The 19,046-nt window shown below is 41.8% G+C and overlaps 3 protein-coding genes across 3 annotated transcripts; 2 read left to right on the plus strand and 1 right to left on the minus strand.

The window, feature by feature from the left end:
• The first annotated feature begins 289 nt into the window (after positions 1–289).
• On the plus strand, positions 290–6,068 carry gba1 (glucosylceramidase beta 1). The gene is made up of 12 exons (XM_062399595.1): positions 290–405; positions 489–566; positions 1,143–1,334; positions 1,421–1,567; positions 2,087–2,220; positions 2,297–2,469; positions 2,551–2,640; positions 2,730–2,877; positions 3,859–4,083; positions 4,540–4,703; positions 4,805–4,921; positions 5,369–6,068. Exons 2-12 carry the CDS (start codon positions 494–496, stop codon positions 5,472–5,474), a joined length of 1,569 nt encoding a protein of 522 aa, XP_062255579.1. The 5' UTR covers positions 290–405; positions 489–493; the 3' UTR covers positions 5,475–6,068.
• Positions 6,069–6,164: 96 nt separating this feature from the next.
• rnf115a (ring finger protein 115a) lies at positions 6,165–12,966 on the minus strand. Its single transcript, XM_062398883.1, has 9 exons — positions 12,807–12,966; positions 10,747–10,805; positions 10,528–10,582; positions 9,999–10,282; positions 9,761–9,829; positions 9,602–9,674; positions 9,421–9,514; positions 8,732–8,847; positions 6,165–7,370 (listed from the first exon to the last, which is right to left on the minus strand). The coding sequence occupies exons 1-9, from the start codon at positions 12,882–12,884 to the stop codon at positions 7,251–7,253; spliced, it is 948 nt and encodes a 315-aa protein (XP_062254867.1). The 5' UTR covers positions 12,885–12,966; the 3' UTR covers positions 6,165–7,250.
• Position 12,967: 1 nt separating this feature from the next.
• polr3c (polymerase (RNA) III (DNA directed) polypeptide C) lies at positions 12,968–19,044 on the plus strand. Its single transcript, XM_062398882.1, has 13 exons — positions 12,968–13,108; positions 14,494–14,640; positions 15,026–15,290; positions 15,649–15,950; positions 16,058–16,162; positions 16,438–16,611; positions 16,704–16,755; positions 16,859–16,919; positions 17,008–17,158; positions 18,165–18,266; positions 18,353–18,402; positions 18,539–18,688; positions 18,777–19,044. Exons 2-13 carry the CDS (start codon positions 14,494–14,496, stop codon positions 18,856–18,858), a joined length of 1,641 nt encoding a protein of 546 aa, XP_062254866.1. The 5' UTR covers positions 12,968–13,108; the 3' UTR covers positions 18,859–19,044.
• The last annotated feature ends 2 nt before the right edge of the window (positions 19,045–19,046 follow it).

A 19,046-nucleotide genomic window follows, 5' to 3' on the forward strand; every position in this document is an offset into this window, starting at 1 on the left:
ATATTTCCTCATACAACTTGAGAAACTAATAAAAAGTGATGCAGAGGTTGAGCAAAGCTGTTCTCAGATAAAGTCACTGAAATATGTATTTGGGTCAAACATGCTGCAAAAGTCTAAAAACATAAATAATGATCTTGAATAGGATCAGAAGAGTATAAAAGGTCAATTTAACCACATTTATTTATTAGCTATTTTATTATCTATATGAAGGTGCAGTGCCTCCTAGTGTTCGGTACAGGTTAATGCACCGGTGTTCACATGACAAAGTCACATGACTGTCAACACACTGCCGTTACAGGAAGTGTTGGTTTGGTACAAAGGACACGTGAGAGTGGATGGTAGAGATAATCTAGTATTTCCATTAATTCCCAGGACATGTCACAGTTTCTGTCTGGACCCTGTCAGGTGAGATCATCTGCTGTGACGTGCTGTTTAACTGAATTAACCAGTGTTTCATTCATATGCAACTGGGTCTACTTTGTTTGCAGATGAAATGGCTCTGTCACTGCCAGCTGCTGGACTTGTGGCTCTTGTCTTCTTCACAGCACAAGTGATCATCGCAACAGGTAACACAACACAACACTTAAGACAAGGTGTGTAGTTAAGCTGAGAACCAGATCCCTGCTCAACTCCTTGCAATAACTCCCTTGGTCAACAAGACAACTTCAATGTAAATATTTATACTTTTTCCAATATTGAAACCACAGAATATCTATAAATATAAATTAATTCAAAAGTTTTGCTTTCCAGTCCTGGTTCCATTGTTTTGATCAATAAAACCAAAAACTAACAAATGAAAACATAACATGGGGTGTTCAATATATCAGAAGTATTGCCAACCTAAAAAAGACATGCACACATTTTATTTATGTATATCTACGCACTCTAAATTGGCCACTTTAAACCTTTTTTATGTTTATTTTGTGTTTGGGTGTGGATTTGTATTATAAACACAGCATGTCCCTATTGTTATTTTTACCAATCACCCAGTCTTTTGATGTTATATGTATACGTTTTATATGACCTTCCTTTATTGTTACCTCTGTTACTTTTCATCAGCTGCAGTTGTTTAAAAGTCATTTCCTCTTCTTTGTTCCACAGTCGTTAAACCTTCTCACTCCTGCGTCTTCTTCTCTCAACAGAAAGCAACACATGTGTTGCCAGGAACTTTGGCCATGGCTCCGTGGTGTGTGAGTGTAACTCCACGTACTGTGACAGTGTCGGGTCAGTGACCCTGCCCCCGCTGGGACAGTTCTCCTCCTACCTGAGCAGCGTGGCAGGCAGCAGACTGGAGTCGGGCCGGGGTCGGGTCCAGGTGAACAGCACCGGGGCAGGTGAGTGGTGTGGGCTTTTGTTGTGAATGTCAGTGGCATTTGCACAAGTGCAGAGCATCTCTTGTGTGTGTTTGTGTCTCTATCAGGCCTCAGATTGACCATCGCTCCCTATCAGAAGTACCAGAAGATCCGGGGGTTTGGTGGAGCGATGACAGACGCAGCAGGAATTAACATCCTGTCGCTCTCTGCTGGAGCACAGGACCAGCTGCTGCGACAGTATTTCTCCAGTGAAGGTAAACTACATGTTCTACCTGCCTCGTCTCACAGCTGCTATGTGATACCACAGTGCTGCATCAGAAATGTATGATGTTAATGTTCATTCCAGGAATATTAAGGAAGTACATACAAATGTATTACTTATTATTATTTGCTTGTTAATTTTTCACACATGAACATAAAGCAACTAGAGTTTTGCACAAAGCGACCGCTCCAACACAATAAAAAGTAAATTGCATACAGTAAAAAGACTGAATAAACTTCTCAAGCTACTTTTGAGAAGTTAAGCGATTTACAAATCGGAGACAGCTGCCGTAAATGCTAAATAAATGGGGCTAAAGTAAAGAAATCAAAAGACATAAAACATCAAGAACAAGTTTAATCAAACTTTTTAAAAACAATTCTTCGGTTGCTATTGTTCCTGTAGCTCCAAGAGTGAATAACTGCAGAAAGTTGTTTGTCCACTGGGCTTTGATTAGTCAGAATATGGAGTGATTATTCAGCCTTTGTGGTAACCAGTTCTGTGTCTCTGGCAGGTATCGGCTACACCATTGTGCGTGTCCCTATGGCAAGCTGTGATTTCTCCACCCGTCTGTACACCTACGCTGACTCCGCTGGAGACTACAACCTGGACAACTTCTCTCTGGCCCCAGAGGACGTCAACCTGAAGGTCTGTCTCTCTGTCTTTGTCTCACACACACACATCCATCAGTCCCTCTCATCTCTCCTCCTCTTCCTCTCCTCAGATCCCTCTACTGCAGCGAGCTCAGGCCCTGTCTCCTCGCCCCCTGTCTCTTCTGGCCAGTGCCTGGAGCGCCCCCGCCTGGATGAAGACTAATGGTGCACTCATAGGAAAAGGCTCCCTGAAAGGCCAGCCTGGTGGCAAGGAGCATAAAACATGGGCTCAGTACTATATCAGGTGACGTGTGGGTTCACCTCAATGGGATGCAGGAGGGGATGGAAAATTAGTTCTGATGGTCGCTTCCCTCTCTCCTCTCAGGTTCCTTGAGGAATACGCTAAATATAACTTGACCTTCTGGGCCTTGACCACAGGGAATGAGCCCTCTGCCGGACAGATGACAAACTACAGGTGAGGGATACACTATGACACATTATTAACCATCCTCATGGCTTCTAAACATTCCCATCAGACTGAGAAGAAGCTTTGTCTCGCTGCAGTTTCCAGGCTCTGGGCTTCACGCCTGAGGAGCAGCGGGACTGGGTGGCTCTGGACCTGGGCCCTGCACTGCATGCCTCATCATTCCCTCACACACACGTCCTCATACTGGACGACAACCGTCTGCTGCTGCCTCACTGGGCCAAAGTGGTGAGTTCAAGGACAGAGGTACTCTGGACAAAGCCACAGTAAACTTAATTAAACCTGAGTTTTCATTGGTTTTGCAGAAATGTAATCAGAACTCTACAATCAACACTAACAACAGAAAACAGATTAGATAATAATAAAATATAATATTAATAATAATAACAATAATAACGAACTTTATTTATACATTACTATCAAAACATACTAACAATTCTAATCAGGGGGCCTTCAGGGTGCCTATGGAAGGTAGGAGGTTCATCAGGTACACCCAACCGGCAGGAAACCCAGGGTAGACCCAGAACTCGCTGTAGGGGCTACATATACCATCTGGCCTGGGAATGCCTTGGAATCCCCGGGTGGAGCTGGAAAGCGTAGCTGGGAGAGGAATGTCTGGAATAACCTTCTTGGCATGGATTTAATCAGCAGACAAAAGATGGTTAGATGGAGTTACAAAGTGATCTACCTGGTGGAAATAGGATTAAGAAATTTCAGGACTAAGGCAAATAAGATCAGGCATTCAAATGAGACAGAACTATAACATGAAAGAACATCAGTAATACAGTAATAGAAAATAGTCAACACATAGGTTTCATCACATCATAAATAATGTTTTAAGAAGCGTCAGGGAGCTGAGGAGCTTCACTGCAGAAAGCTGCGTCACCTCAGTCTTGAGCCTGGACTCAGGAACAGTCAGCAGAGCCCTACTCTCAGTCGCACATCAATTTTCTTAATGCAACTCTGGACCAAGATAAGTTGCTAAAATTGATGTATGGTTCTTTTTTTTTAAATGATTAATAAATACAGGATAACTTGAAACTTATGCTAATATTAGGACTTCATAAGCTTTAGGCTGCTGTAGATAGCCCTAGCAAAGTCAGTGCTTTTCCAAACCCTGCAGATACCCTGAAAAAGAACTGTGGTGCTCTGTGTTGCCTTCATTATACGTGGAAACTCAGTTCTCACTCTCTTCCCTCGTTCCTGCAGGTCCTAACCGATGTTCATGCAGGAAGGTACATTCACGGCGTGGCAGTCCACTGGTACATGGACTCCTTTGTCCCCGCTGAGTTGAGCCTGGGAACCACCCATCACCTGTATCCAGAGTATTACCTGTTCGGCACTGAGGCCTGCGCCGGGTGGAGCCCGCTCGACAGAGGGGTGAAGCTGGGGAGCTGGGACCGGGCTGAGCAGTACGCACATGACATTCTAGAGGTGAGACCCTCTTTATCTTACGTGTGGAGGGTTGTGCTTGTTCAGTCACATCCACAGTAGCAGATGTGAGTCATGACAAGCCGTGAGTTGAACCGGAAAGGTGAGTCACCTCCTCTGATACTGCAGTGCAGGTGTACAAGTCGCACTCTGGTGCACACTCTCCACACACTGCCTGCAGGCCATCAGAGCAAGCTGGAACTGGTGTTTTCTTTCGTCTGTCTTCACTCCTTCAAAGGAAATTGGACGCCTTCCATTCTGTCCATTTTGCATGGGTGCACCCGGCCTCCAGACAGCTCCAGACTCGGGAGGAATTTGTTTATGTAGATGTGTTGTCTTTGTGACATTTAATCTAAACACTAGGCTCCAGTCCAGTTGATTCTTTTACACAAAATAACACATCTTACAACAAAGTAACACCGGATAGATTTTAATCTGTGGGTGTTTTCTCCGTGGCAGGACTTAAATCACTATGTCGTGGGCTGGACTGACTGGAACCTGGCGTTGGATCAGACTGGTGGGCCAAACTGGGTTAAAAACTTTGTGGACAGCCCTGTAATCGTAGACTCAAAGCGTGACGTCTTCTACAAGCAGCCGACATTCTACAGCATCGCCCATTTCAGGTAGAACATGAACCATCACCGCACTGTATGTCCCATTTCTCCTGTTCCATCCTCAGTGAGCAGCAGTTTAACCAGAATCACAAATCTCCTGTTTTACACAGTAAGTTCCTGTGGGAGGGGTCTCAGAGAGTGGGTGTGTCTGCCAGTCAGGTCACACATCTGGAATTCTCCGCCTTCATCAGACCAGACGGCTCAGTGGTGCTCATCATACTCAACAGGTACAGGATCTTTTTTAGTCAAAGATTTTCCATAAAGATGGACGACTTCCCACCATCCGTAAATTAAGCCAAAATTTCCTGCTGCCACCTTGTGAAAACAATGTAATTCGAAACCAGAGTTCACAGGAGAGATCGTGCAATCGAGCAGTGGTATCGAGGTCCCATCGATACAAACCAATAACTAATGAAACTTACCACATGACTTAACACTTGCACATACATCAGTGTGATAATAATTACCTCACATGTTTAGAAACTATCTTTTTTTATTGATCAATAACTTGGGAGGTGGCTGGCTTCATGACCTGTACTGCAGCCGGCCACCAGGGGGGGATTGAAACAGTTTGGCTTAACTTCTGGGGAGTGGTCATGACTTCCATCTTCATATACAGATGGTTTGAATGTGTTTAAATGATAATTGGTTATACTGATCACTTTGTGTTGTAGGTCGTCGTCCGTCATCCAGTTTGAAGTTTGGGATCTGGCTGTGGGCTACATCCCCTCCACCGCCCCGGCTCGTTCCCTCCTCACACTGGCTTGGAACACTCACTGATCAAAACCACATCATATTTACAGGGGACTTGTTTCAACTAGATCCAAATCATAGAAGTTGAAGTTCAGGGAGTCGTCATGGGGGTGAAGAGGTCATGGTAAATGATATCAAGTCGAGCATTTCTCCACAGGAGTGTATTGCAGCGGTGCATTTAAAGAAAGATGGAAAAGTTGGGAAGTACAGAAGTGATTTCAACATTTCACGAGATAAGCTTGTAATGATTGAACTCCCGATCGACAAAGATGGTCATTACTTTGAGTACGTCTTCAGCCACTTAAATGCACTTCTTTTAAAATAACTGCTGCAATTTTTGTTTATCGACCATGCCTTTTCTGCAGTTTTTGTGATTTTGTTGGTCACTTAATTAAATTAACCTCAGCTAATTGCACTTCGTAATGCACCACTTCTGAATGAAACACCTCAGCAGAACGACCTGTGCTGCTGTGTAACTGATGCCTTAATTTCCAGGTAATAAGATGCTTTAAGTGTCCTCATCATGTCGGAGCACTGAATAAATTATATAAATAATGTACAGAGTTCGTAAACGACTACGCTTGTTTCTGTTTTGAATAAAGCACATCTTGTTTTAAAATATTCCATGTCAATTCTAATATTTGTAGGTATCCTTGGGGGCAGAGAGAATATAAAAAGGAAACGCGTTGACCGGATTATGAGAAATGAAAAGGAAACTTCTTAAATTTGTCATTTATTAATACCTCATAGACATTTTTTTCCCATATATATAATATACAGTTTCAATAACCAGGTATTTCACATTTGTTTCTCCATTCTCAATGTTTTTTCCTTTGCAAACCGTAAGTAGTTGGACTAAAATTATTTACATCAAAAAAAGTGATAAAAATGTGAAACAAAAGACAAGTCATAAACAATAGGAATCAAATGACAGAGGGATGCCATCTGTTTAGAATATATACACAAGGAGGAATATGTTGGAACCTAAAGCATTAGATCATGGGTTGAGCTCCATAGATATTTAATTTCATTCCCTTACTGTTTGTTTTTTTCAAATGTAGAAGAGTCCAAAAGGTGTGAGGAATCCTTTGCTTCCATTTGATGTCCTAGATAGACTCGACAGCAGTACTAAAGTTCTCGCTTGTGTTGTTTATCAAATAGCAACACTACAGAGGATGGTCGCGATAACATCAACACCCTGACAATGCAATCTCAAAAAACTACCAATTAAATAACCACCATCCTATCATCCTCCTCAAACTATCTCAACAAAAAACATTCTACCCTAAACAAGCTACAGTTTATTGCAGGTGTTCATGTCGTTAGGCCCAGGCTCTGTAAATGCCAAACCCTACTGTATTCCAATATGCCGTACAGGGCTCAGTTGCAGGTTTCAGCGAATCGTCAAGTGACTAGAGAGGGAATGGTACATGATATAAAGTTTCCTCACAAGAGTGTATTGCAGCAGTGCATTTCAGGAAAGATGGAAAGGAGAAGAAGTAGAGAAGACTTGGGCTTGATCATCATTATCAATCTAGGCTGGTTTGTTATTAGGCAAAAAAAAAAAAAAAAAGAGATCTTGCAGACCTCAACTGAGTGTTAAGATGTCTGTTCAGGTATCTGTGTACATGGTTGAGGAGAAAGGCATTGAAACAGAAAAATAAAAATACAAAAGAAACAATAGACGGAGATGATTACAACTGTAAAAGAGATGAAAAGAGGGAAGTAGAGAAGCGCTTTTGTCTTCCCGGTGTGTTGGTGAACGTAGGCAGGGAGAACGGAGGGATGAAACGGGTGGGCGTCTCAGAAGGACCATCTCTCCTGTGTGCGAGGGTCCATGGAGAGGGAGGGGGACTCTGATGGGGGCTGGCTGCTGCTGTCTTCACCGTTCAAACTCTTCCTACACACTGGACATGTGTCATGCTGCGTGGCCATGGAACAGAATGCACATAGTACAACATTAGCCTTGGGCAGTTTTCTCACTAGAGTTTTAACAGGAGGACTTTCTTATTTTACTCCTGTTTTTACCTCTGACAGTGAAATTGTGTTTTCATGGCTGTTTGTTGGTTTACTTGTCAGGAGGATTACACAAAGATTACAGAACCAGTTTCTATTAAAACCCAGTGAAAGGGTGGGATATTACTTTTATATTGTATTTGATTATCTTGGGAATTTAGAGATTCCCAAGGACCAATTCATGAATCTTGATTAAATAAAAAAGGTCTGATATCTATAAATGTGTGTGATTTGGTGTTTGACTGAATCTAAAAGGACTGCTGAACCTTTGCAAATCCAAATGTAGTCTATGATGAATGGATTGCATTTGTTTGACAATCCCTGTCTGGTCACTCAAAACATAGCTTAGCCAAGTCCAAATTCAACTTCTCTCTAATTTAGCATCAAACTATGTATTCAAAAGGTCTGCACAAATGTTATCTATTAGACCTTCTTTTACTGAAAGTGATTCTAAGTATGGTAATATCCTACATTTTGTATTATTGTTGACAAGTATCAGGAGAGCACTAAAGCCAGAGATGATCACTCGAACTAACTAACATTTATATGTAGCTTATTAATCTCAAGAACACAATCAGTACAGTATATTATTGTCTCGTGAAACAAATGTTATTTTATTATTGCGGTATTTATTATAACTCTGGTCTGTCTTAATTGCTTCTTCTTTATTTATTACTTACTTAACCACCAATTTGTTTTTGCTAACGAAGCCTCCCTGCAAACGTTTGTTCCTCATTTGTATTGAGTAAATGGTTTAATCAATAAACATTCTTGAAACCTTAAAATCAATGAGCCAACCCGCTTCCCTAGGTAACACGTTCCTTCATTATAATAAACGAAGGAAATGTTTATATTCAGGATATATCACACACGGGTCCTGGTTCTGCTGCTGGAAATGTTCATTGGGCACCAAATGCATCTGAAGCATTATTTACGTGCTTAGCTGTTCTGGGATATTAGTAAGGTTTTCAAATGAAATTATTCTTGTGAATAAGGTGCTGTTAAATGTTTTCCTTTGATTTCGCAGACAGGGGATTATCGGATTATTGTTTTTGGCGTCTTCATGGGATTTATTGACAATAACAAATATATAATATCGCCAGCATCACCATTTAAATTTATGCTGAGGTTTCTATGTGGATTCCCAAGAAGCCAAAACATGTGTTAAAATTTCCCCTATGACCGTCCTGAGTGCTGTTAATATCACATACACTGTGTGTACCACTACATGTGAGGAAGCGATGTATATCTTCTTTGTTGTGACTCACCATTTCCAGCCATGGCACTATACAGTCTGAATGAAAGAAGTGGTTACAGGGTAACTGTCTGACTGGCTCTCCAACTGTGAAGTCTTCTTTGCACACTGGACATTCCATACAGCAGTCTGAAAGGAGAAACCATAGACATGTTTAATCCTTCCTTTTGTATTAATATTCCTGTGTTTTCAAGAAGGACTTGAGGTATACAAGGCTGCTGAGGATGACTAATGAATAAAACACAGACAAAAAGCCTGAATAATCACATAGAGCGTCATTAATCCCAACAGATCAGCTATCAACAGCTAGGCTGCACAATCAACCACAATGTTACAGCTCAGTGGTAAAATAGGACACATCGCATTCACACAAGGCGCAGCCAAGAAAGACAGGACTTTATCTTGAAATAATTTATGGAACAAACGGTTGATACTCTCAAGGTTAATGGGCATTTCTCCTCAAACACTAACAGTTTCAGAGGCTTCTCTTGGCAGGTGGAAATAGTATATAAACACAACTGCCTGTTCATGCTGTGTCTGAAATGCAGCAAAGACTTCTAACCAAATATGGATCTATTTACATAATGACAAATGTGTTCCTAGCCATTGTTTTTATTGAAGGTTTACAACTTTGTACACATCCAGCAGGAAATATCTAAATTTGTAGTTAAGGATGCACAACAAACAACGCTGCTTCCTTACCTGCTTGTTCCTGAGATATATTGACAGTCGGGAGAGAAGAGATCTTCTCTTTCTCTGCTGGAGGAGGTCCTGTGTTTTCCAGCTGACCTAGTAGCTACAGAAAAACACACCCATGTAAACTGAAGACCATTTAAACAGCAACACATATAGAAAGTCAGATGTTCTTATAAGTTGGGTTTACTTGTGTGATCACAGCGTCTAACCCTCCCTGTCCCCAGGCGTAGTCCCCAGGGTTAGAGTGCAGCATCCCTGTCCTGAAAAAGATACTCAGGCTGATCAAAAACGGCAACAACATGACCACCCTGGCAGACACTGTGATGCTGCTGTGATGTCATCTTACCATGAGAGCGGAGGGGAGCTGGAGACTCCAGAGTTGGCAAAGAGGCCAGCAAGAAACTGTTGCACAATCCTAGCACACAGAGAAAAGAGAGAATACAGATAAGTTGATGTAATTGCCAAAAACAAGAAGAGTCAGGATTGTAGAGGCATAAATAGCACTGTCATTATAATGAGTGGGAGTATGTGAGGGCGGAGAAAAATGCCAAGAGGATGCTGAGGAAGCCAGAAGACAGACTCACCCTTCTACAGCGGGCGAGCGGTCAGGCCTGCTGCTGCCTCTGGACCGGTATCTTCTCTGGCTGTGCAGGCGTGGGGGGCGTCCCGGTCCCCAGTGATCCCCGGCCCCTAGTAGACCCCCCATGGGTCCCCCAAGGCCTGCTGGGACTGACCCCCCGATTGGTCCCCCTCCCAACCCCCCCAGGTCACTGAGACCTCCCAGCCGTCCTCCAGGGAGCCGGGGTTCTGAGTCAGGGGTGTCATTGTCTGTTGTAAACGGCCGCTCCAGTAACAACAGGTGCCATAGCTACGGGAATATCAGGATACGACAGGGAGGGAAAACAGATCAAGGTTTGAAGAAAGATGGGGTTTCAAAAAGAAGGAGGGAAATTAGAGGAAACAATAGTAAAATGATGAACAGGGAGAGAAGAAAGGGGGGAAAGGGAAGGGGGAGGGGTAAAAAAGTTATTAAAACACACAAAATGATCGCAATCCATCCCTTTTGCGCACTTCCCCACCCTGTTCTCCAAACACATGTTTGTCAGATTGTACCTCTGCAAACTGTGTGGCTGTGTCATCTATCCCATTTGCACCACCCTCTAGGAGACTGAGAAAAAGGGGACAGAAGACAGTTTAGTTTTAACCTACGTCTAAACTGCAGAATAGGCCTCAGAACTTCATCATGTAGACTAACACTAACAGGAATTAACATGTATTATTTTCTATGGACTTGGTGTTGAGAAGATAACAGCAATAATAGACATCTCTTACCTGGAGTCTTCTGTTACTTCCTCTATGAACCCTGAATCACACCTCGGACAGATGTACTCCTGCAAAGAGACGCAACAAAGACTGAGTCACAGAGGTGAGGAAAAACAGACAAATAGAAAAAGGTGACACATTCCAACGTCTTATTTCCTTAACAAACTTTCCGATAACAGTTGACAATGGTATTAAATAGTACCGAGCTGCAAGATTTCAACCTAGAGAATCAGGAACCGAAAAAATAACGTTTGCTTTAGAAATGTCTCTTTACACCATACTTGAACACACAGTAGAGACAAGCTGGAAATATTCACCCAGCCCTTGGAGTGAATCATAAATCACTGTAAAGACTTTGGGCTGACTGGCTTTGACATTGACATAACACTGTGTCAGAGGATAATATCTGTCATATTTGTATGATGGCCTGTGTTTTACGAATGTAACCCAGTAGGAAGTGCTGGTCGGCCAACTACACCTCACGTATGCAGTGTTCTAAAAACCACTAACAGAATGAGGAAAAGACTCCTGTCCGCTGGGTCAGCCAGATCACGTTTTGTTCACTCAATGTTAGCAAGAGTTCCTCAACCTGAGTTCCTTTAACATACAGACAGAGCTGTGAAAGATTAGACAGATACTTAAGTTATGGTTATCCTCTCTGTTATACAAATGGACAAATGATTGACAGATGATCCTTGATATATACTGAGGTTGTCGTGGGGTTATAAACTGTGTTGGCTCAGTCAAGACAAGCATTAGGATTGAGAGAGTCAGTGACAAAGCAGGCAGGAATTACCCTCAGCCGCAACATAAAAAGGGATTTAGTCTTGCAGCATTTTCAGTTTTGGTTGATCCGATAGTGATTTAATAGTTTGACAGATAAACGATTTGGTCAATACAGTAATTAAACAAATATAAATGTTTATCACAATCTCCTTAATAACAAGTCGAAGTCTTCAGATCCCAAAGATACTAAACGTTTACATGTAAGGTGATGACAACGAGCAAATCATGAGAACAACTGAAAATACTAATACATCATATGAAAACACCCGGAGAGATAAAGGAAATGGAAAAAAGCTTTAGGAGTAATGGTTCAGATTTGTTTTTTCTGACTATCAACTAACTGATTATATATATATAATTATATAATAATCATAATCATTTCAGCTTGTCTGTAAAATGCCCTACAGCCTCCAGAATAAACACAAGTTGAATCAACACTTGAAGCTAGTTTTAATAAAAACCTAAACATAAAAAATTGAAGCTAGAATATCCTGCAGATATGTTATGTTTGAATGGATTAATTTGAATTATTAATTTGTCTTCTGTCGACCCGTTTAAAAAACTGCTCAACACTTATTTTTATGACCTTGCTTTTAATTAATTCAGCCATTTCCTTACTTTTATTGTAATCTGAACCTTTCTTTAAAACATTATTCACACATATTTGGGTTTAAATATGAAATGGTCACTGTACAGGGGGAAGAGATGCAGTTTAAAGCAGCTGAAGGTTAATAGAAGTCCGAGCAGACATAGATCTCGTCAGTCTGCCTTCACTTTTAATTTTAAAATTGAAACTAAACGTGATCGCGAACCAGAAAAGTCCCCAACTCTCGTCCCAGGAGTGTTTTCCAAGAAACAAACTCTGAAAACGAAAGCAGCCCGGCGTAACAACACAGCCTAACACCAATTTAAATGACAAAGTAGTAACACACAGCTCTTGTCTCTCAGCTGTTTGTGTTGTCTCGAGCACAACACAAACAACACTGAGCTAATGTCAACTGTCGAGTGTCCACAATGACAAATAATGACTTACACACGCGATCTAATGTTACGTGTCGACATTCGCTCTACGTGTCTGCTTTTTGACGAAGATTCCAGCGAGTGTCAGGTGTTTATTTAGCGAGTTAACAACAACAAACGCTGCTACATGCTAACAGGCTAGCTAGGGGTTAGCTGTAGCAGCCGAGCGAAACAAACGGGATTCCGGACCGCGGCCGACTTGTCAACCGCACGAATTGTCCAAGAGAGCGCGAGGGGTGCGGGGAGGAAGGCGTGCGTCTTACCGGGAGTTTGGGATTGACTTCTCCTTTACAACAGTGGCAGAAAAATCGATGCGGGGGAACAGCCGCAGCCTCCGCCATCTTCCCCAGAGCAGCACAAACACTGACGTCGGTCCTCCACAAAACCGACGACAGCTGTCCGCCTCCAGCCCGGCATGCACCGCGCCTGAGCCGGGGGAAACCCGAGCACAGCCAGACGAGCGGCCGTAGAGCGGAAGTGAGAGTTCGTGTGTGTGTTGACAACGAGAAGAAGAAGCAGCGTGTGTTCAGGAAATGCTTTAAAACGATTTCTTCTGTACAGAAAGGTTCGTATAAAGACAACAGTCTGTGTATTTTATGTTCAGCTTTATTAGCCACTAGCTAGCCGGTAGCTAGTCAGGCTGGTCTGCTCTGCACAAGTAGGTTCATCTGTACACAAGCGTCAGTGAAATGTCTCCAAATAATGTTTATTATTTCAATTGGCTGGAGTATGGATTCTTATATGACAATGTTTTTACTTACCTGCACAACCAAGAAGACACATGTCTGTAGTTAGAAACAGGCAGAGTGGAACCGGGACTTCTCTTCTTATATTTGGACATGAAAGTTTTAGGCATTAAAAGTGCAGTAAAAGTAATAATACTTTCAAGTTACACATTGAATAGTAGCTTAATTCAAAGCGTTGTAAACAGATACAAGTGTTTTGCTTATAAATTAGATTTGCAAAAAGTTAAATTTGAAAATAAATAATAATGTGACATTCATTGAGAGATAATTATAGATGTAGACTTATATATATATTTATATATATATATATATATATATTTATATCTTATAAATATACCAATACATTTTTGGCCATATCGCCCAGCCCTAGTTTGCTCTGAGGATCTCTGTTATCCTGCAACACTTCCTCTGTAGATTTAGGCCGACTGTCTCCTCACAACTTCCCAGACACAGTCTCCATGATGTTGAGATAATCTATAGGAACCACAGCATTTGTTGCAGGACTCCATCTTCTTCTTGTCTCTGGAGATAATTTTCTTTATCAGTCTGGATGAGTTTCTGATTTTGTTGTCAAATCGTAGGTTGAATCGTGGACTGATCTGACACCTGCTTGATAATATTAAATTTATACGAATCTTAACATCTAAAGTGCCCTTGCCGGTGCTGTACATCTTGCTGGGTACTAGGCATTTCCAGTCTGTAGTAGTTTAATTGAAGTAACTTAACCCAAACAAGTCTCCTAACCTTGGTTAAAGGAGAACTCCATTTAGATTTGTGTTTCCATAAAATTGGGTGAGTCTGGCATAATAGAAGGAGAAGGTCAATTTCAAATCAGCAGGGGCCAAGATGATCTCACTTTTTCACATATGAACATAGCAACCAGTGTCTTTCACATAGCAACAGTAGCCCTCCTCCAACATCATATAAATAAGACATTTCACACATTTATCTTTTTAAAGCAGTCATAGCTGTTCCAAGCTCCCACAATCACGACTAGGTGTCTTTATACATCTCAGTATTTCTTTGAAAATGCTATTTTAAATTGGTGTGTTCTGGAAAGGTCAACCTAAGCCAATGATATAGTGCATATTAAAATACAGGGTTTCTTTTTATTGTTGTGTTGATACTTGACTTTGTTCTTAAAACTAAACGTGAGCCCTTTAATCATTTGTGTGTCCCTGTGTGTGTATGTGTGTCTGTGCAGATGACTCTCCAGGAGGTGCGTCTGTGTGGTCTCCTGCTGCGGGAGCACTTTGGAGAGGTGGTGGAGAAAGTGGGGAAACACCTGCTCAGAAGTGGAGCACTGAATCTAAGAACCATCATCAATGAGACTGGACTCCCATTGGATCTGGTACCAGTCCTACTCTTACCATTTCTATACTGATACTATCTCTACCTCAGACCATGGAAATTTTATTATACGTTACAAATTTAGCATCATATACGCTGAGCTTATGTTGGTGGACAGTAAACCTATCCTCGATGTAATATATTATATACATACAAACATTGTATTTTGTTACCTGCTTTTTCTTCAGCATTAGTAATTTTGCTATGGGTTTTTCATCTATTTAATGAGAAGCTAGCTTTTCTCTTTACATGACAGATCAGTTATTGCGCCAGAAAATTTTCAAAAATAGCATGATCTAGCTATCTTAGCTTTTTGATCTATGTTTGTTAAATGCTTGCAAAGAGATTCTTGAATGTAACACACCTTCTTTTCTGGCTGAACTTAGGTCAAGAAGTGTCTGTGTGTGCTCGTGCAGCATGGGGCCTGTGTGTTCAGCTCAGGTCGTAAAGGACCTGGGAGTCCCACCGAGTATCTGACCAGCTGTAATCGGATTCTGAGAATTCTGCGTTACCCACGTTACATCTACACCGCAAAAACCCTGTACGGAGACACCGGGGAGCTAATCATAGAGGAGCTACTGCAGAGAGGTCACATGACCATGAGCAGCACCGTCAAGACAGTTGCTGACCGTCTCACACAGAACATGGAGGGTCAGTATCTCAGTGTCTGTATCAACTAAGGACAGGAGAAAACAACATGGTGGTCACCTGAAGTTTTCTATCTAGATGGGGAAACTAAACAAGTGCTCCATGGTCCTCCAAATCACCACTTAGACTAATATTAGGACGAATCTTAAGTATACAAATTTGAATATCTTAAAACTGGAACAAAAGTTTGTCATTACCACAACTTTTTTCGAATTGGAGTTTCTTTGGAGCTAGAAACTATAGACTTTAGAGCACCACTGACGTGTGGTGTTAAATGCAATGACTTCATTGTTACACTTGATTTGTATGAAATGGAATTATAGAAAGTCACTGTAAATTATATTTGTGTTTCTTATTATAGAGGGACGCAGCATGGAATACAGTGAAGTGTCGTCTGCCTTCTCCAACCTAGTGGAGACTCATTTTCTTCAGCGCTGCCCTCCACAACCTGGAGCAGGGGGAAAAGACAAGACAACTGCAGCTCCCACTAACAACCCTGCTACTCCCGCTGCCCCTGCTAAGACAACCCCGCAAACAGCAGAGAGCTTCCCTGACTGCTACAAGGTGCCACATATGACACTGAGTGGACGGGGCAAACGCCAACTCTCGACCGAGGAGGGAGAGGACCAAAGGAATGCGAAGAAACCTAGACTAGATACAGCGGTGAGTGTGAACACATTTGCTGTCTGTGTTTAATGTCTTCATTTTATTTCCCTTCTTTAATACCATGGAAATACTTTTCTCTGTGTCCCTGACCCTCGGCTGTGCAGACACACGGGGATGAGGGGATTTACTGGCAGGTGAATTATGAGAGGTTCCATCTTCACTTCAGAGACCAGGCCATCATCAGTGCTGTAGCCAACAAACTGGACCAGGTCAGGTTTACACAAGATTGCTCGATAATAGTATGACCTGTATTAAAGCCACATCTCACTGCTTTATTTACATTAGAAGATAATTTATTTTTGATGAGATCAATAATCTGGAAATATGCTTTTACCATCATTTTAATTTTGCAATGATGGGTTAAAATCTGTTATATCTTAATACAAAGCTTTGCCTATTTTATATACGCAGTTAGATTAGTATACTGTTGTTTGTCATTGTGCTTTATCATGTTTTCAAAAATATTGTACCTTTTACATCTTAGACCAGCAGTGAGATAGTCAGGACTATGCTGAGGATGAGTGAGGTGACCACCTCGCCCACAGCCCACTGCACAAAGCCCCTCTCATCCAATGAGATTTTCCGGTCGCTCCCAAGCAGCTACAACATTGCCAGACCCATCTTAGACCAGTACCTCACTCTGCTGGTGGACGACCCGGTATGACCTCCGCAAGGAACGTTACATTTTCAAATCTTCCTTCATATCCGGGATTGTTTTAAAGAGCAGCTTGTCTTTATTTTATTTACCAGATGGAGTTTGTGGGAAAGGCTGGTGAAAGTGGAGGAGGGATGTATGTTGTTAGTATCCTTTTAAATTAAAGCAAGAGTCGTCACACTGGTTTGTATCTTTTCATTTATGAAGCACAAGATGCAGATGCTTTTATATTTTTTAACTCATCTGTCAGATCTACACAGAGCGCTGGCCAATCTGGCACGGGCCACACTGGAGTCTGTAGTTCAGGAGAGGTAAGTGTGTGAGTGTTTCATTGTGGTTACATGCGATCATGCTGCCATCAAAAACTCATTCCTTTATTCACTGTTGATCTGTTGTCAGGTTCGGCTCCCGGTCAGCACGCATATTCCGCCTATTGCTAAGGAAACGTCACCTGGAGCAGAAGCAAGTGGAGGATTTTGCAATGATTCCAGCCAAGGAGGCTAAAGACATGCTCTATACATTACTGTCGGAGAACCTGGTCCAGCTCCAGGTATGTGATGATGCTTTCAATTCCATATAATGTAAGTTTCAAGCTTTTGCCCAACTCTTGAACTCTCAGTTTGACACGAGAAAGGAAGATGAGTTTTGTTTTACTCTGCGTAGAATCCACATTGAATGGGTCATTTAGGCACATCACCACAAAAATGTCTCTGCTCTACCAGACAGAAGAAGAAATATTAGTTCCAGAATGCACTGTCTCTGGTTTATGTGTTAAACTAATGCATTTCTAGTCAGCCTGCCAGCTGGTTTATAAACATTGGGAAATGCAAGTTTAACGATAAGTGGCTTGAGAATGACGAGTAGGCGTGGCGCTTAAAACCTAGAGAAGCAAACAGCGCTGTGTGTCCAAGACTTTCAAACTAAGAACAATAGGGATCGAGTGTAACAGACCTACATGTGTTTATTTGGAACAATCGTATTTTCACTCTCGGTGTGTGTTTCCATCATAAGTTTGGTCTTAAATTTAATTTCAAGTGATGCTCAAAAAGCTTTTATGTTCGACTGGTTAATGGCTGTAGACTCCCTGAGTAGGTTTTGGAGTGACTGGTCTTTTTCTCTTCATTCCCACAAGCACTTGAAAACAGCCAACCAAAGCTGTCCTCCATCTCAGCTGCTACCACACACAATTTGTAACTGTGACAAAGTTAAGAGACAGACTGATCACTGTAATGTCTTTAGGTGTACAAGGCGAGTCCCAACTCTCTTCAAGCCAATTCTCTCAGTGAATGAACATGAGCGACTAATCCAAAACACGTCCGATCCAAAAACCTACTTTGGAAATTATTTGGCACAAATTTTTAAGATGCACCAAGTGAATGAGGCCTTTTTACAACCACACTTTTAAAACACTGCAGTATGATCTGTCACTACAGGTTATCACTGTGGAGAATCTGATAAAAGTGACTATCGGGGAAATGTCACTATCATCCACCAGATTAAATGGACCAGTACTTATTTTTTGACTCTACCTAAACATCCTTGATTTTGATCTTCAGGAAATCCCAAAGACTCCGGACTACGCTCCCTCTCGTACTTTCTATCTTTACACCGTCAATCAACTCCCAACAGCAAGAATGCTGCTGCAGAACTGCCATAAGGTAAAACAGTGAGCACAAGTTATTCTCATCTGTCCATGATGCAGCCTCCTGCCTTTTTCTGATTGGCACATTTATTTTCTCTGCAGACAGTCGCCAATCTCATAGAGCGACGCCTGTTCGAGACCAAAGAGAGCAAGTGAGTTTCTCATCAATAATTCCTTGTCCTCATGTTTTCAAGCCAGAGGATTCGAGGTGATCAGTTTTGAAAGATGTTCAGTTAATATGCCGCGTTACAGACGAATGGGCTGATTGGCTTCATGTTCCATTGACAGGCGTCTGCTGGAGAAATCCCAGCGAATCGAGGCCATCCTCGCCTCCTTGCAGGCCAGTGGGGCCGAGCCTGAGCAGCTGCAAGAGGTGGAGGAGATGATCACTGCTCCTGAGAAGCAGCAGCTAGATTCCCTAAAGCTTCATATCAACAAGTAAGGACACAAAAGTACAAATCCATTTTATACAGTTGCTAGTCACCTCTTTGATGAGGAGGTGTAACTCTTCTTATCATCTGTCCAGGTTAGATTCAGCAGAGAACCAAGTGGATGAAACCATTTTTCTTCTTGAGTCGTACATCACGGGCACAGCCTCATCCGCATAGTAACTCATAGTACTTATATACTAGTACTATTACTTATTGTGTATGAACGATTTCAACTACGACCTTTTTATAGTTTATATCTGGAATGTTTCAGTTTGAAGTGGAATAAATATAAATTTTTTTTTTGCTTGTTCTTATTTTTTACTGCCTGCATTATTAAACGAATAAACGGAGAACAAGAAAACATT

The sequence above is a fragment of the Platichthys flesus genome, chromosome 11 (genome assembly GCF_949316205.1).
Source record: "Platichthys flesus chromosome 11, fPlaFle2.1, whole genome shotgun sequence".
Classification (NCBI taxonomy): Eukaryota; Metazoa; Chordata; class Actinopteri; order Pleuronectiformes; family Pleuronectidae; genus Platichthys; species Platichthys flesus.

Bases quoted from the DNA above. Each gene is read 5' to 3' on its own strand.
- rnf115a (XM_062398883.1), bottom strand. From the start codon at position 12,884: ATGGCGGAGGCTGCGGCTGTTCCCCCGCATCGATTTTTCTGCCACTGT. The intron at 9,830-9,998 runs GTGAGTCTGTCT...TCTGTGTGCTAG, and splicing joins CGCTCGCCCGCTGTAGAAGG to GATTGTGCAACAGTTTCTTG. The intron at 9,515-9,601 runs GTAAACCCAACT...GTTTTTCTGTAG, and splicing joins TAGACGCTGTGATCACACAA to CTACTAGGTCAGCTGGAAAA.
- polr3c (XM_062398882.1), top strand. From the start codon at position 14,494: ATGACTCTCCAGGAGGTGCGTCTGTGTGGTCTCCTGCTGCGGGAGCAC. The intron at 16,612-16,703 runs GTATGACCTCCG...TTTATTTACCAG, and splicing joins CTCTGCTGGTGGACGACCCG to ATGGAGTTTGTGGGAAAGGC. The intron at 17,159-18,164 runs GTATGTGATGAT...TTTGATCTTCAG, and splicing joins AGAACCTGGTCCAGCTCCAG to GAAATCCCAAAGACTCCGGA.
- gba1 (XM_062399595.1), top strand. From the start codon at position 494: ATGGCTCTGTCACTGCCAGCTGCTGGACTTGTGGCTCTTGTCTTCTTC. The intron at 2,641-2,729 runs GTGAGGGATACA...GTCTCGCTGCAG, and splicing joins GGACAGATGACAAACTACAG to TTTCCAGGCTCTGGGCTTCA. The intron at 4,922-5,368 runs GTACAGGATCTT...TTTGTGTTGTAG, and splicing joins GTGCTCATCATACTCAACAG to GTCGTCGTCCGTCATCCAGT.